Source organism: Tinamus guttatus, unplaced genomic scaffold, assembly GCF_059628265.1.
Source record: "Tinamus guttatus ecotype Peru unplaced genomic scaffold, ASM5962826v1 Tinamus_guttatus_pri_ptg000240l, whole genome shotgun sequence".
Taxonomy (NCBI): domain Eukaryota; kingdom Metazoa; phylum Chordata; class Aves; order Tinamiformes; family Tinamidae; genus Tinamus; species Tinamus guttatus.
In genome coordinates, this window is record NW_028288774.1 from 14,346,994 (window position 1) to 14,371,626 (window position 24,633).

The 24,633-nt window shown below is 43.1% G+C and overlaps 1 protein-coding gene across 1 annotated transcript in view; it reads left to right on the forward strand.

The window, feature by feature from the left end:
• Positions 1-24,633, forward strand: part of SPON1 (spondin 1) — a 100,634-nt gene that overhangs the window by 71,670 nt on the left and 4,331 nt on the right. Inside the window, exons 7-10 of the mRNA XM_088525903.1 lie at positions 12,078-12,142; positions 23,598-23,799; positions 24,073-24,213; positions 24,315-24,390. Of these exons, the coding sequence (XP_088382029.1) occupies positions 12,078-12,142; positions 23,598-23,799; positions 24,073-24,213; positions 24,315-24,390 (484 nt within the window). The remainder of the gene's footprint in view (positions 1-12,077; positions 12,143-23,597; positions 23,800-24,072; positions 24,214-24,314; positions 24,391-24,633) is intronic.

Below are 24,633 nucleotides of genomic sequence, written 5' to 3' on the forward strand. Positions count from 1 at the left end.
ATATATATATATATACACACACACTTTTTTCTTAACAGGAAGGTGGTTTGCAGGTTTCTTTAAGCAGGACCACTTAGGATAAGGTTGCAATAAAAAGAAAGCTGGTAGTCTATTTTCAGTTTTCTAGTAATAAGTATTATTAAGTAGGATTTCTGGTTTCTTATGCACTCTAATACACTCCGATAAAAACTGGAGTGTTTTGGAAATGTAATTGCATAAGTTATTTAAAACATATTTCCTATGAAATAGTTGAAGGAAAACTATGAATTCATTTTCAGCATAAAATTAAATATTTTTATGTCTTATAGACCACCTTACCTTTGGAGACTGATAGGAAGTTAGTGCTCAGACTGGACCTTTAACGTTAAAACCTCTTTTCTATCTTCATAGTAATTACGTTAATGTAATGAAGACTACATAATGGACGTTTGCTTAGATTTCACTTCTGTTTACCTGCTCTTGTGGCTTGCATGGAGCATCACGGCGTGTCCCTGCCTGGAGGGGACAGCGCTGCCTGGAGAACATGATCTCTGGCTGGCAGATGGCAAATCGCTCCCTGAAGCAAACCTGTTAACTCCAAGGCTAGGTATATATCCGATCAAGTCAGGTACAACCTTTACTGAAGCACACATGTATGCAAGAAATGCAATTGAGATGCTGACTTCATTCTGAAGACTTGGAATAGGCAAACACTGGTGCAAAGTCCCAAGCACTTCACTTGTCCAGGGAATACCACTGTATATTTTGGGGGTGATCCTTTTGTGTGTGAAGCATCCTACAGGCCTGCCCTGTGGTTGTCTCAAAAAGCAGCATCTGGCAGGTGCAGGGGCAGAGGCACTTTGTTTTTTCCCAAGCGTAGCTGCAGAAGAGAGGGAATTAGGAGCGTCTGGGGTCCGTTCCTGAGATTTCCAAGGTTTCGGGAGGCTGAGCTTTGCTGCTGGTTACACGAGGAGCCTGAGGCTGTGCTGCTGCTCGAGGCGAAGCCATTGGGAACGGGCAAGCAATTCTAAAGGGGAAAAAATCATGACCTGATCCTGTCAGGCCTAGTTGTAACCTAGGACATCTTCTAGGAAATGTCTGCTCCTGCACCCCCCAGAAAGCTCTATATTGACAATTTTGCATCTGTTCTTGGCAGGATGCAGAACCTGTGCCGTGGTGATGCAGGCTTGCTCCAAAGTGTCCGTCTCCAAAGGGAAATGGTTTCTTTCAGGGGTGAAGTTGCCTGTAGCATCTCCATGAAGGCACCTTTGCCTGCTTCCTGCTGCCCCTTGGCTCATTGCTCAGCTGCTCCTCTTCTCACACGTGTCCTGTCCAAACCTCTATTCCCTTTGTCCCATGGCAAAAGGAGATATTAATGTTTGTTTGAACCCACCCGCCAAAACTTGCTATGTAAAGGGTGGCACATACTTGAAGGGAGTAATTTGCACTGTACTTGTGTTAAATACCATAGAAAAGAAACCAGTAATTTGCCATTGTTTGTAATTCAGGGGCTTTGAAATTCTACTTAAACAAAACAAGAACATTAACATATGCTATAATGGCAATGCTATAATAATTTTGTGTACTTAAGTTGTATAGCAAATCAATTAATTGCATATAAGGAATACAGCATTATAACTGCAGGCTGAAATATTGTATAAAAAACTACTTTTATGTTTTATATAAAATAGCAATGTTAGCTTTTAGATACTACTAACAGCTGGTACTCTTACCTCAATAGAGAGAGGGTTGATTCTTGTAACTTAATTTGTCAAGCTATTGGTCTGATTACTTTATACTATACATCAGTCTGCACAAGATTAGTTCTAATTCAAGCTCTCCATGAGATTAGCTCTAATTCAAGTTTCCCATTAATCAGATAGTAAGAATTTTATGATGAGAACTTCGCCTACAGCTTGCACAATGAATATATGAATAATTCTTGACAGTCAATGGCAATATATTCCTTATTGTGCTGGATCTCTCCATTTACAGAGTAGCCCAGAAATGTCAAACATTTTGGTATAAAAGCTCCTGCTGAATTTTAGTTCTTTCAGATCCTATATACATTGATGAGACCAAGTCCGTTACTGCAGAAGATCCCATCTTGCAGCATTGCAAGCTAAAAACACTTATTTTTTTTACAGTCACACCTTATTAAGAACAGTAAGATGTGCTAATTTAAGAACCAGATTTTGCAAAGCCAATTTCCACTTGTGTAGCCTAGAACAAAAGCCCAGTTCTTTTTGGAGAAGTACACTTGTTAAAACCAGACATTCAAAAAGCAGGGTCGGCCACTTGTTTCTCCAGAGTGTGCGGTTTCATCCAGTGGACTTTCACTAAAACCCAAAAAGGAATAAATTTCTAAATGAGTTTAAGACCCTGCTCCAGATTTCCTTTTAAGATACATGGATCCACAATTTTCTTCCCTTTAAAAAAAAATCATGCAGCTGGCCTCAGTAATCTTAATAGTTCTCTGATTTTTTTTTCCTTTTATTCCTCTCTCTACGAGTGAATCAAGTTTAATCATTTTAGAAGCCACTCAGAATATCTAGAAGGACCTGCAGCATGGTAGAAGGAGAAGAGGGCAGGATCTTCAAAAACAAGTAATAGATCTTTTATTCCTCATGCCTGCCAGCTTGCTAAATTTCATGCGTCTAGCCAGGCAGTTCTTGCTCATGGGCTATGTACACCTGCATGTTCTGACCTTCCAAAGAGCTGGAAAACACCAACAAACCTGTGTGCCTCTGCCTGCCTGGCTGAGCACTTTTCGTGTTGTCAGAGTAGAGCCCAAAATGCGCCAGGAATTCTCCAAACACAGAGACAAATCATGTCTTAGACTTTGAGTCACACTATCAGCAAATGCATTACAATTTGCCTGGGAGTTCATCTTCACAGAACCAGGTGCTGATGGTGCTTAACAGAGTTTCATGGGACTAGATTTCTGTGCTCACTGAGACAGAGCTCTTTTTCCACCTTAAGTGTTTGTTATTGCAGAAAAGAGTTTCACTTGGACGTGAAAACCTGCTGAATGGTCTTTTTTTCAGAACGTTGATGAAGTGTGATGTGAGATCGTGGTGTTTACGTTTATCTTCTGGGTGATTCTGCTTCAAGTCATGCATTCATAACTCATTTCTAGGCCATCGAGGTTTCAGTGACGCATCAGAGCTAGCATTGTGGCATGGGTTGTTGAGGAGAGTGGTCTAGCGAGCTATGGAAACATTGGTAACTTGCATGAAGCTTGCTGTGGGCCGCAAGGTGATAGAGCTCCAGAATACCCCTCCTTTCCCCACCGAGGCAAGCACTCAAATGAAAAGATGCAAAGGTAGTGAGCACTGCAAGAGCTCGCTGCTCTAAAACGGGCAAGAGATGGTAACAAGAACAAGTTCTGAACCTCTCAGTTTTGGTGAGAAAAGTTGCATTTTATACAGCTTTCAGTTTCAGCAGAGAGAGACTTTTATCTAAAAGCAAGAGTTTAGACCACAAGTTGAACTGACTACATGTATATGGCATTTATCTGAAACCAGTGGAAATGAAATCTGAAGTGCAAGTGAAATCTGAAGCTAGTGGAAATGCTTATAAATGTTTATCATTCATAATTACACTGCTCCAGTGTAATGACAGTGCATTAAATATTTCATAATGTTTAATCTCTGGTGCTTCATACAATGCCTGACGTGTCAGAGCAACAACATTCCCAGGACAATTTAGCAGGAGGCACTGGGTAAGAGCAGGTCGCCAAAAGGTGGATAAACATGTCATACGGTGCAGTTATGGATGTTTTCTTGCTTCACGTTTGCAGAGATAACATTTCTGCGATGGTTGTGATGCTTTGTCTTTACTGAATATAACTTCTCCCTGGAGAAATACTGGCCAGCTTACCTAGGTGTTCATTTTTGCCCCAGATGAAGCATAAATGTGCTCCTGCAGACAAGAGACGTTATGCTTGCATACCAGAGCATAAAAATGGACCCTGTACTACGATCAAATCTCTAACCTTTAATTTTGGTGAGCCCTGGACTCATGGCTTGTCTCTGCAGCAAAAAGAGAAAACTTGCAAAACAATCTCTTGGACTTCTTAGAGAGAGACAGAAATTGGTATCTTTTGCACTGCCCTGCAGGTCCTATCAGCAGGAATGTCCCAAGAACGCCCTGCTAGAACATACTTCAAGTAAATGACAGTCTTAATCATCCTGCCAAAATGTAAAGGATTGGGAAGACGTGGTAAGATTTTCAACACGAACTTATTGTAGGAGGTTCTTTTGTTGAGAAATTGTGAATTAAGTTGTCCTCTGTTCTGGGCTTTCATTTGAGTTCTGGCTGTAAGCTAGAACACTGGAGGACACGAGGCCAATAACGCTGGATGATTTATTGCAGAGGAAATGTGCAGAACTAATCAGTAGAAATGTGGAGCTGAAAGTAAAAGAAAGAAACTGTATATATTTAAGGCTTTCTTTCTTTCTTTCTTTTCTTTCTTTTTTTTTTCCTTTTGTTTAAGCCCTGCTGAGCTAGGAAGGAAGGAATGATTAATTGGAGAGGCTTTGAGAAGTGCTGATACAAGGAAACCGGTATTCCTGGTCAGAAAGGGACAGGTATTCAGAATAGTTTTGAAATCTTTGTTTCTGGGAAAGGTACCAAGAACTATACGTAAAACTAGTTGAAAGAAAAAAAAAATCCTGATCACTTCAGGAGCTGGGTCACATCCTGAGGAGAACTGAAATCATCCTCATGTAACCGTTACTGACAGTACATAGTACCTTCCTTCAAAACCAGACATAATTTTTGTCTAATAATTATGCGAGGGTGAAAATACCTTCAGCTGTGGATAACGAGACCTGCACTGTTGTACAAAACCGTTCTGACTTGGAAGAACAAAAATGAGTGAAGTGCAAGCACATGTATTTAGGGACCTGGACTCAACTGTGTGCGAGGGGGTGGTTTTCCTCCCGGACCGAGCTCATCCCTTCGGAGAAAGCAAGGCCGGGGTGGGGGCGTAAAGCCTCAAACCTGGGGTCGGCGGTGCTGGGTTTCTTGCCCAAGTTCACTGCAACTTCTGCCTGGCAGGCAGAGGGTTTGCAGGAAACGCTGGTGCTGCAGATGTTGGGCATGAGCCTCCGAGGGCACCAGGCTGCCTGTGCTGCTGGAGCCAGGGCGGGAGCTGGGAAACAGGAGCAGCTGCTCGGGAGCAGAGGCAGGGACAACAGGGATTAAAAGGAAGACGGATTTATGGAAGATTACGGTGCGTTATAAAACTAATCTTTCTGCTGAGTTGTTACCTTCTCAATTAACTGAAGTCATGAGTTTTTGTTATGGGGCTTTGAAAATGTTCTGTAGATTGGCCTAACCCTCCAAATCTATTCTGCTGGAGATGGGTCTTACTGACTATGTGATTTCTTACTGCTTGTCCCTTGGAAGGGAAGAAAAGGATAAGGCAGAACTAGCTGGCTAAGAAAATGTCTTTTGAGTTGTGATTGTTTTTCTAAGTGCATGCTGTAATCATGGCAGCAGAGGATGAGATATAAACATCTTTTTGCTTTATAGATATTATTAGGGGAAATAAATAATTTAGAATCCCTGTCCATCTTTCCTAACAAGGTGTCTTCATTTTGAAAGCTCTTCACAGTAAGATACCAGCTGAAAAGACCTATGTATGTTCTTCAGGGCAAAATGAATGCCAACTATAAGGGTCTGTTTTATAAAACTTCTTACAGATAGGGTTTTTGGTTTCTGAAGGTGGGCTTTTGAGATGGTCACTGTACGGTAGCTAGTGTTGGTTAATAAAAGTGAGTGTATTTCACAAGTCTTCCTCATTGGATTAAGTAATCCGTTTAGGCCATAATTTCAAAATGAGATTCTCAATGTAGATGATGCTATATATGCATATATTAATTTGGATTACCTAAAAACGGATTAAGAAGAAAATGCTTAAGTTGTCAGCCAAATCTCAGGTCGTTCCAGAGCCTGAGTCCACGAGGACTGATAGTTCCTGCAAAATTGATGTAGTCTTAAAAGCAGTAGTGATAAAGGCCATTTTACCTTTGGCCTCCCCTTTTCGAACCCAACTCACTGTGGGGCTCTAGGCTTTCTCTCTCACTTAACCCTCACCCTAGCCCTAGGGCAGAGCCTGAGGTGCGGGGGCCTAGTGCTGCCCAAGCCTGAGGAAAGGTGCCAGCACCAGTCTGTCTATAGGGCTACATTTGCTTTGGGCTGCCTCTTCCAGCCCCACACGCCGTGGGACTCCAGGCCTTCTCTCTCTCTTAACCCTGACCGTAGTCCTAACCCTAAGCCTAGGGCAGAGCCTGAGGGGGCCTAGTGCTGTTTAAGAGTCAGCGAAGGTGCCCCACTCTACTTGAAACTCTCAACTCTTTTCCTGTCTTAACCCTATCCCTAACTCTGACCCTCGCTATCTGCCAAATCTCAGGCCTGTTTGGAGCTTGAGGCCACATGGACCAGTCCTTCATGAATAATTCATGCTGTCCTAGAGGCAGTAATGTTATAGAGACACTTTACCTTGGAATGCCCTTTGTAATCCCACTCTCTTAGAGCCCTAAGCGTTCCCTCTCTTTTCATCCTAACCATTGCAATCAGATTGATCGCAGGGGTCTCAGGAGGCGCTTGGGCCTACTGCTGGCTCAAAGATAAGTGTTATCCTAGAGTCTGTCACCCTACATTTCCTTTGTCCTGCCCTTCCAGCTCCACTTCCCATGGAGCTCTAGGGTTTCTTCCTTTCTTAATCCTATCCCTAATCCTAGCCGTCAGCCAAGTCTCAGGCACATTTGGAGGCTGAGGCCACCAAGTGCATATAGTGCATATGTTATCCTAGAGCCAGTGTGTATGGAGTTCTAGGTTTTGTTCGGCATGCCCTTTGTAGCCCGTATATCCATGGGTTTATGGGCTCTTATCTCTCTCTCAATTCTCTACCTAATCCTAGCCCTGTAGTTACCAGAGAGGCCATTCAGGAGTCTGAGGCCACCAAGCCTTATGCTGTGTGACAGGCAGATGTTTTCTTAGAGCCAACCCAAAAGAGCACCACATTTCCTTTGGCATGCCCTTCCTGGGCCCCACCTTGGGGGCCCTTGGCCTTCTCTCTCTCTTATCCCTATCCTTGGCTATTGGCCAAATCTCAGGCGGGTCAAGAGCCTGAGGCCACCAAGCCTAGTGCTGGCTCATAGACAGATGTTTGCCTTAGAGTCACTGTGCATGCAGGGTTCTTTCTGTTTGGCATACTCCCTCTAGCTTCCCTCTCCATGATGTGCTAGGCCTTTCCGTTAAGCCTCACCCTAAGCCTTACCCTTACTGTCCGCCAAATCTCAGGTGTGCCTGGGGGCTGAACCCCCCAGGCCTCCTGCTTGCGGAAGGGCAAGCTGGGCCCTAGAAGCAGTGTGGTTGTGGCACTGCATTTCCCTTGGCACAGCCTGCGGAGCTCTCGGCCTGCTCTCCCGGTTAACCCTGCCCCTGGCTGTCAGCCTCATCTCAGTGGGTCCAGGGGCTGAGGCCCCCAATCCTAGTGCTGGGTGAACAGCAGATGCTATGGTAGAATTGTTCTAGCTATAGATATAGGATTGTCTGCCAGCGTTCTGAGCTGTAGGTAAGCTTCAGTTTGCTGACTGGGCCTCAGTGTTGTCTGTAAGAACTGAATTTTTGTTTCAAAGCTCTTTTGAATTCCTTGAGGCAAGGTACTGTGAAAACATAAAGAACTATTAATTGTCTCATCAAACTTTAGAGAATGCTGCATTAATTGCATATTTAATAGTCTTTTAGCAGTTAGTGTGGTGCAATAACTCAGCATTTTGGTTATATGCAAACATTGCCAGCAGTTTCATTCTGTGAGCAATAGCGGTGTCGGGAGAGAATGGGATGGAAACTGCCCTGTGTGTTTCACATCCTTTCATATCAGGAGCAGGAATGTTGGAGTCATGCATCCCGGCCAGGCAGAGGGTGCTGCCCCTTGAACGTTACCCGTGAGCAGAGTCCCAGCCCTGGCTTCCCTGTGGCATCGGACACACGTTGCTGCTCCGGTGACTCGTCACGCTGGAAGCCGGCCCTGTCGCTAGGAAGCAGTTCTAGTCTCCTTGCAGAGTTAAAAGAAAACAACCTCATTTTATTTTGAGAGGCCTTAATTGTTTTTATTGAAGTGTCTTAACACATGGAATGAGGACTTTAGTTGGGACCAGTCCAGCTTTCTTGTTTGTTCTGTACAAGTAAAGGAGGGAATGATGTTTATGCTCAGTGTCGTAGTGTAAATCCCCACAGCTAAGTCTGGAAGGTGAGAGGATTCACGGAAGAGGGGAAAAAAAGAAAAGTAAATATTGGGCAAACAGAACTGCTGATTTTGAAAACATGATTATAATTTTAAAACTGTAAAACTCTGGTGGTTACAGAGGATCACCTCTGAAGAAGAAAAGAGGTTATTAGAAACACAAAGAAATCCAAATGAGATGATGAAAACATCTGTTTTCAGGTCTTTTTTACTTCTGTAATACCTGTTTTCCTTCTGCGATCATAAGGTAGGCTTTTTTTGGCTTTGAACGTGTCAGAGAATATTCAGAAGGGCCGTTTCATGGCATAGCAAAAGAATGCTGCCTTTTTAGACTATAAGCTTCTTTTTATGTTCCTCAGTTTGTAATTTTGATCATAAAATAACTTACGTGAATGCAACACTGAGCAAATTAATCTCTTAGGGATCTTTCAGAGTACTTTGGAGACACTCCTTAAGAAAAACACGATTCTTTGTGCCTACTGCACAGACAACATCCCCGATCCCCGCAGAGTGTCACGCACCATTGTGGCTACAGGGTTTACTTCTATGCTCCGTTTTAGCTGAAAACTTAGTGCTGAAGAGATTATGGGGGGACGGGGAAAAAATATATATATAGCCTTTCCCCACTTCATCATCAGAGTAAGGAGTTAATGTCACCTAGCTTGGGCCTGTAAAATTTCTAACTAAGGTAAACAAGTATTTTGGGGTCATTTGGGCAAATTAATGTCAAAGTGTAAATCAAGATACTACACAGGGCCAGAGAAGGGTTCCCCAAGGGCAAAATCCTGTTTGTTGTGGTGATGTCTAAAAGTGTGTGGGCAGAGAAAGAGTTTGGAAGTTGCTTTCTTCAAAAGAACTATCCTTTCCAAATTGCAGAAAATTAGTTCATGATAAGATCCTTAATTTGACCAAAGGCTGCTTTTTGTTGTTGTTGTTGTTTTTGCTTTGTGAAGGAATGGAAGAAGGTGGCTTAGTTACACAATTTCTTTAGTTGGGGGAAAATAACGTGCAGTGGTGGCCTCCATACAGTTAAAGCACATTTAGGGTACTTGGGCTGTACATCCTGGGTGAAAAATAAAACATAGCATTGATTTTCCAAAAAATGTTGTCAAGGCTCAGAAAAAAATCGACCCACTTGTCTCATTTGCTGGTTTTCTTTAAAAATATTTGTTCTTAACAGAAGAGGTCTTGCAGGTAACAGAAGAGCAAGGTCTTGCAGGTGGCTAATGTCACAGTGGCAGTGGGATGGCTGCTTTTCTGCTGTGGACATAATTTCCTTCCAGATCTTTTCTGAATTCACAGTGAAAGTAGCTTTCTAGCACCTAGACTGACATTTAAAGACCAGGTTACTTAAAAATGTTGATGAGAGAGGAAAAGTTGAGACAACAGCAGGAAGAAAAGGCATTGCTAGAGAAACCCAGTAAGCAAAGGGTGAAATAACAACCATCATGGTCAGCTTCAAAACTTGATTTCCTCCCCTACTTTAAAAAGTAGCTGTTTATAAATATAATAAAAAGATTGTCCCTAGTTTTTGGCAAAAATAATTTAGAATCTGCAATGCCTAGTACAGCAGGGAATGCTTTATGTGGAATGAATAAAAACACGTAATAGAAACGGATCTCGCCTTCAAGAAGCCGAGTCACAAGGGTTGCTTTTCTGCTGCAGCATCCTGCTTACCCAGAGCAAACGGGCACTGAAAGGTTCAGGACGCAGCCTGGGCTCCTTAATCCGTGTTGCCGAGCTTTATCCTGAGCAGAAGCGAATGGCTGCTTCATTGGGAGCCTCGTTATGTAACTGCCCCCAGAGGGAAGCACATCGGGCAGCTACCACTAGCAACGCGGCCGCGCTTAATCCCGGCCCACCTTGCCCTGCCCCTCGAGGTGAAACACTGAGCTCAGTGTAAGGCACGTTTGTGTATCCTGCATCACCACGTGTTCATTTCGGAAAGCGCGGAGAACAGGTAGCATCTAAACATGGGTAAGTCCCAACATGGGCACACTTCGTCCTGATAAAATCCCCGTGATGGGAACGGATGTTCAGCCTCGTTTAAAATAGCCCCAAATCACTACTAATGGCTCTAAGTGTAGCCTGCCTGAAAATAAGGAGATCACAGAATTAAACAAAATTCAATAGCCAATGCTAGCAATAAGTTCTCCTCTTTAATTATGGCTTGATTTCTTTTTTTCCTGATGAACTCATTGGTAACTAAAAAACTTAACTTTTTCCAAAAGAGTTAAGTATAGGTACCCGTAATTGAACTCCAGAGCAAAGAACGATGTAGATGCTTTTAGCATTTGCTTTAAATAAAGCATTTACTTTTTTGCCAGAGAGCAGACAGCTATTCCCTTCTTTCAGAAAATGTTTATACTTTACCATAACGTGCCTACATCAACATCCTCCTTTTATCCAAATGCCTTTGTGAAACTAAGGTAGACAAGGCGCAGGTTTGATGAGGCAGGAGAAGACATGCCATGTTCCAGCGAACATCCGTGGAAGTCCGCAGCGCCTGGGACATCGAGGGCTGCACAGTTTGCATCCGTGACTGCTTTACAGGAGAAAAGGCTCTTTATTTTGCGTTTGGGTAAAAGAGTACTTTTAAAAAGGAAAAGATGATCCTGCAGGAAGGATGCTGTCTTAAAACTCAGACATCAGCTGTGAATTGAGGATAATGTTGCTTTTCCTGCAAGAAGTCTGGCGTGGATTGAAGGGCGTGCAGATGGGTCTTGTGGAAGAAATTAAATGTTGTCTGTTCTCAGAGAATCCCGTGAATGCCAGCCAAGAGCGGTGGGAAAGGAGGGAAATTAAGCTCTGGCTCAAAACAGGTGTTTCTCATTCTCACAGTTGATGGGATCTGACTAATTTTGCTGTCAGGTAATAACACTGTCACTCGTTTAGCTGAACTGAATTGAATCCCTATTACAAAGTGCTAAATGATCTGCACCGTAATGTTTTATAAAGTTACTCTGTAGATATATTACAAAGATAGTAATAAAAATGCTCATAAAAGTAACTTTCAGCATTTAACAGATGCTAATCACATGGGTTATCAAAAAGTAGCAGGCACATGTGAAATAGTTTGTGTGGTTTTCCAGCTCCTTCCACTCTCTTTTATTCCAAAAGTATTCAGGTGATTTCTACTGAAAGCTTTCATTACCTTTGAATGGATATTACCCTTTAAATAAGTTGTGTCAAACTCTGGCTTCAGTGCTGCCATTTGAGCCAAGATGAGGAATGCATTTTAATCTTTTCTAACACACATGGCTGAGTGATCCAATTTAGTGGTGGTTTCATAGTACGCGGTGCTCCTTGGTGCCATGGATTGACTTTATTCTGCATGCAGCTTCATTTGTACACTGCCTGAACAAATGGTTATAATGCAAATTCTTAATTTATACCACCTACAAAATGTCAGTAGAATTGTATGGATTAGAATGACATTATTATTTTTTTAAATTGTGCTATTAGGACTTGCTGGAAGGATAGAAGTGTTTTCACTGGGAAAAGCTATTGAGTCAACCAAGTAAATGTGCAAGCACCTTACCTCCTGAGTATCCATCTCTGTGACAGCTGACAGGCCCCAAACTGCCATCGTCTACACATGCGAGGCATTAAACCATTTTTTTCCACTTCTTTTATTGTTGGAATACGTGTACGTCAGACTTCACCTAAGGAATCTTTAGGCCTTTGGTGCACTTTCCTTCTTCAGAAATCATTAAGTTTCGACACTCAAATCCGGTTTTTAGATCAAGTGCTGCTGCTTTGTCTTTTTTGCTGTAAACCCTATTCCTCTCATCCTGAAGCGGTCCCACTCACTCCCTTCTTTTGTCTGTCTTTACAGAGCGACGAGGTTTTGACGGTCATCAAGGCCAAAGCGCAGTGGCCGGCCTGGCAACCGCTGAACGTGTGAGTACGGGCGCCGCGGCCTCGCTGCGCTGAGCCCCCCGCCTCGCGTGGTCACGTGCTCCCATAAGAAACGACCCCAAAACAACCTCTATAAATGAGGTGCTTTACAAGTATAAAGATTCATCCCATTAGTTAAGAGAGCCAAACTGAGTCCTTGGAGAAGCAGGGCAGTTGTTCTACTGCAGTATTGTAGGGACCAGGTAGTGCCATTTCCTTTGCAAAAAGCGCGAGGGAAAGAACTAGAGGAATGTGCCTGGTTTTGTTGTCTGTGCTTTGGAAAGCCTTGAAAATTTGAAGGTTAGTCAGAAAGAAAGCTGCAAGAAATGTCGTTTTAGAAAACTCTTGACTGTAAGAGGCTTAGAAGCTCTTAAGAGGCTTAGGACTTTTCCTCCTTCCTCTTCCCCCCAAAAAAGAGGTTAAGTGGTGACTTAATCACAGCTTAAATAGTGAAAAGGTTTCTAATAGTTGATCTAGATAAAGAAAGTTCAAAATCCCCACAATCACGGAAGGTGATGCCAAGGAAATTCGACCAAAGGTTTGGGGAAAATCTTTACCTAACCTTCAGAACAACTTACTTGAGTGTGAGTTGGGTTTGACATCCTTTGAAGATACTTTTAACTCTGGAGCAGGGCTGTAGCATGGGAATCCTGTCTGGAGTGGGTGCTTTTTGGCTGCTGCTACACCAGCAAGCAGCCCGTGAGGATGGCAGGAGGGGCATTCTTTATTTAGGGTGTTATTCCCCAGAATAGTGACTACTTTCTTCTTAAAGGATGTTCAGATAACGAACCCTGCTGCAGGTGGTAGTCTTTGCCAGGCAGTAGCCGTGAATGCCAGGTTTTGCGGGTTGTTTTTTTCTTTTGCTTGCTGTCTACTTCTTATTCACTGCAAATTGGCACTGTAAAATAGACACTTCAGTCCACCTGCCTGCTCTGCTATGGTAAGGCCTCTTTTGCTCAAACAAACCCTCCAATTTCAGTTACTTTTCTGAAGCAGCACTTACATGTGGTACTTTTTAGCAAAGCGAACGAACACTGCTGGTAGGAGGTGACTGTTCTGGGGACTTGCAAGGCTTTGTCATTGACAAGAGCAGGCTTGTACTTAGCACACTGCAAGGTGGGGAGAAGATCTCTTCCTCCAAAGTTAATTCGTCATCTTTCAAGTACTTTCACTATATGCATTGCATAACAAAAATCAAAGCTAATTATTGTATCCTGTCTCTGGATCGTTGATACGGATCATCCCTTTTGGAATTTAGTAATAACTAGTTTAGTGCATCACTAAGAAGTTCACAAAAAAAGTCAACTTCAGGTATTTTCTAGGCATATTCTTTCACAGACATGTGTGGTAATGCATCTGCAACTTCTTACTTTTTTCATAGGGCGCAGTAACACCAAAAGGAATATATCTAAGTATTTGTGGCTTAAAATGCTGGCAAGGGTTCTTCTGACAAACGATCCTTTAGTTTATAGGTATTATTAAATTTTTAGCTTTTAAGTATTTTTCATCATGTTTTGCCTTGATGTTCCTTTTAATTCTATTTTGAAATAACATTTCAGCTCCAAAGTAAGACAATTTCTTCATTTCCCATTGCCTTCTTGTGTTAGATTTGCTGTTCGCTGATACGGATCATCCCTGTTGGAATTTAGCTTGTAGTTGTGCAAGGCTTGGATGATGCTCAGGACAAACATTCGGTGCAGTGTCGCACACAGGATGGCCCTCGCGCTGCCTGGGAGCTGGGGGAGCCCTGGGGATGCTGTCAGGGCCACGTCTGGTGGCGGCTGAATCAGCTGCGCGTGGTGAAATCCCAGCCCGGCGGTGTTGTCACAGCGCTTGCTGTTTGTACAGCTGCCTGTTTTCTCATGGTCATTCTGTGCTCAGTGCCCTGTAATTCCTCACCATCAGGGAAAGGCTCAATCACACGTATCTTTCTTTACTGTAACAACATGCTTGTCACGATGATTGGGAGGTAGAAGAGAGCAGTCTCCTGGTGAAGCTCTGATTTTCCAAAACTGCTGAGCTGCCAAACCAAAGTAACACGTGAGAACAAGGAGCATCATTTCACCCTACAAAGCTCTGAAAAAACGCTAGAACTGAAAACAGTTTAAAGACGATATTGATTTGAGTATGTAAGCACTAATGGTAAAAAGTGGCTTTACCTTCTTTCCTCAAAACCTTGCAGGTTATTAAAACCAGCAAGAAGAGCTCATTTGCCTGCAGAAATGAGCCTCCTATTTCCCATTGTTTTCCTGACAGCTTCTCGGTCAGCAGCCTCAGGTAAAAGGAGGAATGTGTTGGGGAAGAGGTCTCTGGCAGCATGTCCGTAATTATCACTGGGCATGTCGTGTGTTATGTAGTTAGTACTGGTTGCCATATTTTCCTGCATATTTGATCTAGGAAAATATCACAGTGAGGTTAGCTGACTGTGAAAGCTTAGATTTTTTTCTGAAATATGCTCCAAAGTCACTTTTCATACTCTTCTCTCATTGCTTTCCAACCCTGCCTACTCACATTTAGTTGCAGCCACTCTATATCAGGGTGATAAGGGCAAGTTCTTGGCTATAATTTTGGACTGTCTCAAGTTTGGTGAAGTCACCTCTCCTCCCTTGTGTCCCTCATTTTAGCCCTCGCTGCGGGTGGAGGGGGTGGAGGGGTCCCCGTTGCCTCCCTCTGCCTCTGGATTGTGGGCAGCTCTTAGTTTTTCTATCATCCATTTAAGCAGCTCTTCCCCATTTTCTTGGAGATTATCTAAAAAATACTTTGGTAAGCACTCAGGAAAGCAGCTTAGCAGAAAAGGAGGACTATGGCTGCGTAATTCAGATGGGGAGAAATATTTAGTGCAGCCAATTACATGTGACATCTACCTTAGCAAGCTCACTGTAAAACAGCTTTTCATTCTCTGCAGTTATCCCAACAATCCTCTTCCATTTCCAATTTTACATCTCCTTGGTATCTTCTGTGACTGTGAAAAGATCAGGGCTGTTCCTCGTGGCTCTCAAGGAGGATATCAGAAAATGAATAGGATATCCCCAAATATGTTTTTCAGGATTGGGATAGCTAGGCAACAAAGTCAACTGTCTGAGAAATCGAACAAGTGTAACAAGGTGGCAGGAAATACAAAAAAGGCTCTAATCCCAAGTATGTTGATGGGTCATATTATCTGGAGAAAAAAAAAGACACATTCTCTTCTGTGTGGGTTTTTTTTTTTCTGTCTGTTTGAAGTCTCCCCCAGTCTTCACTTCCTTACAGAACACCTCAGCTGCAGTTTGGGAAAAAAATGTTTGGTTGATGTTTCTTTCTTGCCGTTTACCGTCCCTAGTGTAACAGGTGAAGCCGTGTGCCCCTGCCTTTGGAGAAATCCATTTTTCCAGGTATTTTCTGCACACTCAGTCAGGTATACTGATGATTTGGTAACTATTTTACTGCTCATCATACAGTCAAGCAGAAGCTTCATCATGAGCCTCCATGTTTCTCTAAGGCAGAGAAATGACGTGGAGAGGAAGGATGAGAGGGTAGATGGCGCAGAAGATGTTTAAACAAACATTTAACACACACACACACACACACACAAAACCTTTTTCTGGAAGAGACAAATCTCTAAAATGTTTCGAAAGCACCGAGTTACTCTGTGTTACAGACTCGGAGGGCTGTGTGTGAGGCAAGTGCAGGTCAGTGCCTGGTCTCATGCCCTGCGCGGGGGCACTCGGCGCTGCACAGACCATCGCCGAGGCTGCTGCCTTGGGAGGAGGCTGCTCCTGGCCAGCAAAAATACCTTGTTCTATCTCCAGGTTTTTGCCCTTTCTTTTTTTTTTTTAATATCTCATTCTTTTTAAATAGAACACATGAACTAGTTACATTTCCAGGGGAAAAAAAAGCACTTAGACTGGATGCTTTTCTTGATGACTTACTGAATTCAATTTCATTAAACAAAGTTCTTGTTCACCCAAGACTGCATTTTCAAAGCAAACAGTAATGCAAATAAGTTGCTCGGTTCCACTTGAAATTGATTTTCCCATTATTTGTTTCATTTGTCTGCACTGGAAATGGCACCAAACTGCTTAAATTTGCATTACACTTACAATAAATGGAGGAGGTTTTTAGAATGAAGATTTCAAGTAGAGATTTCCTTTTGTGCAGAAGGAGAATTTCACCTGCAAAGCAAGTCCCTTGCGGAGGTCGGTTCTGGCGCTCGCCGCAGGTAGCGGCGCCGGGCGCGCGTCACGGCCGCTTGCTGCCACCGGCTGGTCGAGCGGGGATGCGCCTCATCGCCAGCCCCGAGCAGCAACATCCCCTAAGGCTTGTGGTCAAAAAGCAATTAAGGGTGTTAGCATGTTTTTCCGCTGGGAAAACCACATGTTTTACAGTGTCCGACTCGCTTATAGGGTCAGCCTCAAATGTGCTTCTCTCCTAAGCCCCTGTCAGCCCCGAGAAGGAAGATTCAAACCCGTGTGTCCCCCAGCTTTGATCACACATGTTCAGAGGTGTTTGTGTGTGTGAACACACGTACTCGTGTCGTTGGGTTTTCCCTGGCACGCTGAATGGGCAAATACAGACTTACTGTCTTTACTGTTAGTTACTGACTTAACTGTAATTAACCAGTTATATCTGGCACATTACATTTTGTTGTTTCCTCCCAAATGAAGAGAAGCGTGTATCAGAGCCCTTTAATCATCTACCCATGTATATCATTAACATTTCAGTGTACTAATTGTTCATAAATACTATGATTTTGAGAGAGTGGGGTCCAGGTATGTGCTTGCTTTCAGCTTCACACTTCTGTAGTCACAGTTGACCCTCCAAGCACCTGCTAAGTTTGGACATATCACAAATAAGTGTCTTAAAATAGAGAAAAGTGTGCATTTTAAGTGTCTTTGTAAAGTCCTTTAAAGTTTTACGTGCCTTTCCCTTCATAAAAAAGGCATAGTGTGTATTAAAGCCAGTCAGCAGCTAACTGGAGACACATGAAGGCTGGGACGTGGTTTTGATTGAAGAGAAAACACCGCAGGCGGCACGGACGGTTCTTTGCCGTGAGGTGGGCGCAAACCCAGGCCTCAGAGCGGCTGCTGCAGCTCAGGTAGGTGCAGTGGCTCACAGGCCTGTTCAAAAACCAGTGTTTTGGACATCAGTAATGTTTTGATGTTAAAATAGCTGGGTATTTTTCTTTTAATAAGGATGTAGAACTGTGATTGCTTAAGATAAAGTGCCGTCTTTGCAGTATTTAGTACATCTGAGTCTTTCTCCCTTAAGTCCAAGAGTACATTAGTTGTGGGATCATTAGATATAATGCGTTACAAAGTGAATTGCAGTGCCACTACAGTTTGTTTGGCAAGAATGCTGTAAGTAAGAAAGAGTAATGCAAGCAAGAATACTGTAAGGATCCACAGAAGCATGAGCTTTATTCACCAAATTCAATATTCCTTCCACTGTGGATTATTTTCCTAAAAAAAAATACCACTTAAACATCTCGTCTACAGTAATTCTGCCAGTGTACACACAGTAATACCATTAATGTAATTGATTTGCTACAAAGCAAGGGGCCAAATGATTCCATGTGTGCCCGAGACATTTCATACATTTAACTGCTCTCATGTAGAGTTATGCAGATGTGACTTGTTAGATCAAGTGAGAATGAAATGGGGAGCGTGAACAGTTCAAAAAGAAATGTAAATAACTATCAGGCTGAAATGGCTTCATTCTGCTGCCTGAAGCAAACCTTAAGAACCATTTTGGGGACTCTAGGGGGATAAAAACAGGTTATAGTATTAACTGCAGCTAATATCTTACAATATCAACAGATGTTTAAACCCAGTAGTAAGAGTATTACTTGTATAACACAACCAGGAAGTCTATCATAAAAGCCAGGCTAGTTATTTTCTCTGTAGTAGGAATGTTAATGCACCTGAAGTGCACTGAAGTCACAAGAACATGATTTTCACTGCAAAAATAGCTGCATTCAGGAAAATAAAACTTCTAGAAAAGAAATAATTAGATTTGTACAGCCTGACTGTCTCATTGATAACAAGTCATCACGAACAACTGAAAAGAAAAGGATATAAAATTGCTAGTAGCTAGAGCATGAAGAACTGAAATGAGGAATAGGCTGATAAATTGTCTGAGTTACAAATTTATTCTCAGAAATGTGGTTGTATTTCGTATCCCTGCATCTTTGCTATCTTGAAAGAAAAGGAGTCTTTCTCTGAAGAATTATGATGTGCTTTTCTTGTGGCAGATGAGTTGATTTAAATTTTGAGACGCTCAGAAGTATTTTTCAAATCCCTATGTCGTTCTCTTTGAGTAAAGATGCACTTCTATAAGAATTTCAGGACCTGAAATTGCATTGCATGGATCATACACTCCCTTAGACACTTTGGTAATATTTTCAGAATACTTTGTGCACAGTATGGCCTGTCCAAACTTGGACAACAATGGGATCCTGGCTGCATCAGGAGGAGCGTTGCCAGCAGGAGGAGGGAGGGGATCCTGCCTCTCTGCTCAGCTCTGGTGAGGCCGCACCTGGAGCATTGGGTGCAGTTCTGGGCTCCCCAGTGCAATAAGGACATGGAGCTTCTAGAGAGGGTCCAGTGTAGAGCCACGAAGATGATTAAGGGACTGAGGCATCTATTATATGAGGAAAGACTAAGCAAGCTGGGCCTGTTTAGTCTGGAGAAGAGAAGGCTGAGAGGAGATTTAATCAACCTGTTTAAGTACCTGAGGGGTGAAACGTAAGGAGGATGGGACCAGGCTCTTCTCTGTGGTGGCCGGTGATAGGATGAGGGGTAACGGGTGTAAGTTGAAACACAGGAAGCTCCATCTCCATATGAGGAAGAACTTCTTTCCTGTGAGGGTGACAGAGCACTGGAACAGGCTGCCCAGAGAGGTTGTGGAGTCTCCTTCTGTGGAGATCTTCAAATCTGCCTGGATGCCACCCTGTGCCACATGCTCTAGGTGTCCCTGCTGGAGCAGGGGGGTTGGACTAGAGGATCTCCAGAGGTCCCTTCCAACGTCAACCATTCTGTGGTTCTGTGATTTTCTCTCATTTTCCATTTACTTCCTATTTAAAACGAAAATGCTACCAGGCAAGAAAAAAAAAGTTGGGTATTAAAACATAGAAAAGACTTAATAACAGTCCCCGAAAGAACTTTACACAGATTGTTCATAGAAATTAATGGCCACCCAGTTAAAACAAACTTACTCATACCATTCTTGCTTTGCTTTGGTTTTCCTGGTGTGTTCCTCCCATTGGCACTTTCTATTTTATGATTATTTCCCAGCCATCTGTTGTCTTTTCTTTAGCCAAAATAATTTCCCTTTATAATTTTGTGAGTATTCATGCATGTGTTACTCTCACACAGATATCTACTTACTAATCCTATTCATATATAAATAATCACCAAATAATTGGAGCAATTTGTCAGGGTTAAGATATTGTGGGTGAACAGAAATCTGTATGCGAAGCTTGAAAATGTGCATTGTAACTTCTTCTTGTTGATAGGGATGTAATAGATATAACTTTTTGTTCAGTTGTAGATCTTCACTTTATTACTTCTCTGAAGCCAGTGCACTTTCCAGGCTGTCTCCCTTTCCAGGCTTTAGTCAGTAAAGCAGACGTTGTGTAGGTGCTGCTGGTAGGCAGCAGGGGTAAAGTTGGAAGTTCAAGGGTGTGAAATGTGTTTTTATTCCCTTCATGCTATTTGTATCGACAGCAAAACGTTCTAAGCTGAATAAATGCAGCCTCCGTGGGGGGAGGCGTGTGGCTGAGGTTGTGCAAATCCCTGGACAGAAGCAGGCCAGTTTTGCTGACTACAGGTGTAACACTAATTCATAGGTGTTCTCCCTAAAATATGAGCATTTATAATCTATATTGAGATAGTTTTTGAGCTAAAAAGGAGTAATATTGCTACTTGATTGGTAAATCAGCACCAAGAGTGCTGATTGGCTTGCACAATACTGTTCTCTTAAATGTCAGGATTGACTGGCATTTATTGAGATTTAAAAGAGGGGAATACTGGAGGCTCATGTGGTGACTTAAAATGTGTGTTAAAAGGCAGCTCCTAGTGCTGATAGTGTGGGTGTTTCAAAGGAATCGCAGAGGAAGTTTCTGGCGTCTTCTAACCAATTGTTATTTGATTGCCAAAAAGCCTTGGAATTTTTACCTTAGAAAAAAAGGCTTTTGCTCCCCACATAATCCTGTGGGATGTCTGCGCTGCCTTTCCAACTGCACACATCCCCTGCATACGAAAAACCTTGAGTGCAGAAGAGCTGCAAAGTAAGAAGTAGCAATGGGGCGATCAGCCAGGTTTTCCTCCCAGAATAAACTATGTTAAGGCTTCCCTACCTGAACTCGGCGTTCGTATTTTACATTTTACTCCTATGATCTCTATATATGGCTGCTTAATCACTTCATTGTTTTTCTTACCCATTACAAAACCACAACTTGAATAACTGAGAAGTGCTGCCTAATGGCAAACCTGAACGGGGTCTTACTGGTTTGAGCTAGTTGGCATCACAGAGGCAAACTGCCTTTTCCTAGTGTTTTGCGTGGATACTAATGGAAGATTAAATCCAAAGTAACCTCAAAGTTTTAATTGTGTAAAATGCAGTTATTAGTATTTCTGCAAGATATTTCAACATTTCTCTCTGTGATTTACTGTGTTTTACACTGATTCCAGTAAAGCACAGCGGTACATTCAGAAACAGGTCCTGCAGCAATACAGTTTCCTGTTGGATGGGCAAAGGCTTTTTTAAAATAGAGCCCCATCCCAAGTACTGATAGCATCAGCAACTAGTTTTTCATTTAGGGAAAACCTTGTAAAGCAAAAGCATGTTTGTGTTCTTGTAAGTTTTTTTTTTCCATCTTTCTTTCTTTCCTCTAAAGTTAGGGAAAAGTACATTTTCTTATCCTGATCTATCTGCTGTCATCCCTGTAATTCATGATTCAAATCATGGCTAACAGGCAATGAGAAAATAGAAGAAAACCAAAGAAAATGGAGAAAATTAGAATGCAGGACACTCTCTAGGACTCTGCTTCATTCTGTGTTATGTGAGGGGCATTGTCAGCACGCTGATCAGGGTCACAGTGGAAAAACACTGTGTGCTTGTCCCAGGCAAAGCAGGAGCCTGGCTGCGCCTCGAGGACCGACACTGTCACCTAGGACTTACCTGAATGTTTTGGATTTGCTTTGCAGCTCAGACTCCCCTGTGGTTTTACACGTGCAGGGGGAGGAGCAGGGGCACATCTGCCTCTTGCAGAAAATCAGTCAGTTATGAACTTCAGGCTTTTCCTGTGGGCATTGCTAGATACTCAAAAGCTCACAGAAGAAAATTTGCTTAGAATTTTAAGACCTTAAAAATGGCCCTATTTGCTAACATAATGGAAGCATTATAAAATGGCCGTTTGATTAGGAAAGGCGGCTGTGCCGTATAAGCCTGTCCCCCTGCCTGGATAGTGGCAATATGAGGTTTCCTTTAGATCAGCCTGGCTCACTTCCTTGGTTACTGCAGCGCAAGGGGGACTGGGCGCCTGTTGGCAACATGACATGAGTGTGAGCCGAGTTTGTATGCACACTGCTTACATGTATCCATGGAGAAATTAATCAATGGAGTAGGACAACAAGCTCTACAAAAACATAATGTGTATTTTAATATATATTTTAAATATTGCATTTTTTAACCCCATCTAACAGAAATTTTAAAAATGTCCACCTGAGAGCATTATGGTGCCCAGCAGCCAGATCGTGTGCCCCTGTGCACACGTGCACAGGAGTGGCGTAAGGAAAAGGCAAATACCAGCCAGTCCAGCGGTGCAGCGGAGATGCCCCCAGGGAGGTCTGGCTGCCGCCTCGTTACAGCAGAGCTGGGACATGAGCTGGGGCCAGCAGAAATCCCGGCAAGCCCAGAGCCCAGCTGAGCACCTCGCAGACACTGACCTGCGCTGGGGCTTTGCCCAGGGAAGCCAGGGCCCCGGGGAATGTGGAGAGCCCTCAGGATCACCCAGTGGCGAAGGGATTTGCTGGACACACAGCAAGGTTGGCCCTAGGAGGCTGAAGTGGGAATGATGTGAGATTTAATCTTTTCCTGTCTTTCATCATCTATCAAACAGTCATAAAGCTAAAAAACAACTAGTCTCCCTTGCTTAAATAAAAAGTAGAAGGTAGGTAACGCTTACTGGAGATGGAAAAGGTTGCTGAGCTGGATCATGTGCTGCTGAATAGCGGAAGTTTGTAGGCAAAGATGAGCTCCTACTAAAGTCTTCCTTCACGCAGTTTCAATATTGATATAGTTAGACATATAGTGTGTATTTAATTTTGAATTATATTAATAACATGATTAATATTTACTTTCTTAACAAAGCATGCAAAGACTTACAGCTTCTGTACCTCTGAGAGGAATAGCAAATGACAACAGGTTCCCACTACCGTGGGTCTAGAGGAGTCTTCAGGTGGTTTCTAGGTGTCTGCCCTGCAGGGCTGGGACACGTCTGTCCCTGCTGTCTGCGAGCACGTCCCGTCCGTGCGGAGCGGTGCTGCCTGATGCAGTGCGACCCTGACCGCCAAACTGAGCGGTGCTTACCTTCACGGGGTGATACAAAATAAGCATACCCTTGTTGTTTTGGCTGTGTGCTGTCAGCCCTGAAGAAGCAGCTTATTTCTCAGCATTAGATATAACATTCCTATAGGGAATTCTTAGAGCATGCTTCTTGTAGAAAACCCTTTACAATGTTGAAGTCAGCTGGCAGGCTTTTGAAGAGTAATCACTGCCATGTACTTGACAAATACATCAGAATATTGTATTAGCAGAGAAACATAGGTACCTTCATTATTTTATTAATTTACATTAGGAAATTGTTCCACTGAAATCAAAACAGAGCTCCATCTATCATAATAAAAGTCATTTGCATCTCTTGCTTGGGCAGGCAGGATGAATGTCATCAAACAGTGGGAAACGCTTCTGCTCGGGATTTTAATTCGATAGAGGCCAATTTACACAGTAAGAAACAACCCCCGAGACTGCAGAGCAGAGCTGGCCGCAACATTGCAATGGTTATGAGACGCCCGTTTGTGCAGCCTTCCTCGGGTTAAGGGGAATGAGGCCCACCCTACGTTAGAAGTCTTGCAGGTGGTTACATCGGAGTCCCTCTCCGGAACGCCGTCCTGGAGCCGTTCTGGTTTGTTAATGTGCCGAGAGCACAAATGGAGCACGGTGTGTCTGCCGCAAGGCGGGTGTTAACGTTTACACCCGTCCTCTCCCTGAGCACAGCGGCGTGTGCATGTGCCGTGTGTCTGCGCGGCCACTCAAAAAGGCAGCATGAGTGACTGTGTCCTTGCAATTATCCACTGGCATCCTCCCTTACAGCCTCCTTCCCGGGTTCCCTGTCTCCCAGCGGGAAGCTCCGTTCCGCTGCTGTTCAGTAACAGGCTTGAATTCCGCTGTTCATTCTGCTCTTGTTTGCAATTTGCAGGAGAGCTGCTCCCTCTGCTGAGTTTTCTGTGGACAGGCACCGGCACCTCATGTCCTTCCTGACCATGCTGGGGCCCAGCCCCGACTGGAACGTGGGGCTCTCGGCGGAAGAGCTGTGCACCAAGGACTGCGGCTGGGTGCAGAAGGTCGTGCAGGATTTAATCCCATGGGATGCCGGCACGGACAGCGGTGTCACCTATGAGGTGTGTGGACCATGAGGAATGTATGCAAAGCATAAGGGTTGCCTTAAAACTGGGAAAAATGAATGCTGTTCCATGCATGATGATGTCCTGGATGTCTTTATACTACTTTACTAAAGATATTGCTTATAACAAAGCTAATTTAGATACTGGCAGCAGATACTGTTCCTCAGTGTGTCTATGTTCCCTGAGAGTTAAGGGAATAATATTCCATTACATTCCTCTGGGATATGCTGACACTTTATTTTTAATTCGTATTTATCTTTATGATTGCAGTCTCCCAACAAACCTACAGTTCCTCAAGAGAAGATCAGACCACTTACAAGCCTCGATCACCCCCAAAGTCCCTTTTATGATCCCGAAGGAGGTTCTATCAAGCTGGTAGCCAGAGTGGTAATCGAGAGAATTGCCCGCAAGGTAGTACTGCAAATAATCCCCAAGTAACTCTTCAGAAAAGGAAGATAAAATAAAATAAATAAATAAGTAAACCTTAACCCTTCCACAATCATTTATTTCAGGGGGAGCAATGCAATATCGTACCTGATAACATAGATGATATCGTGGCAGATCTAGCACCAGAAGAAAAAGAAGAAGGTACTTTTTAAAATAAATTTGTGCTGTTTTATATTTTGTGCCATTTCTAGGTAAAGTACAAAACTGACTAAGGAGCAGAAGTCCCACTTGATGTGAAAGAGTGATTTAGTTTTTAATTTTTCACTTTTTTTTGCTACCTTCTTTTTAGCTTTACCTGCTTGAGTATGTGACAGCTGACAGTAAGACCAAAAGTAATAGAACAGAAGCTTTTTAGGGTTAAAAAGTGTGTTTTTTTTTTTTTTT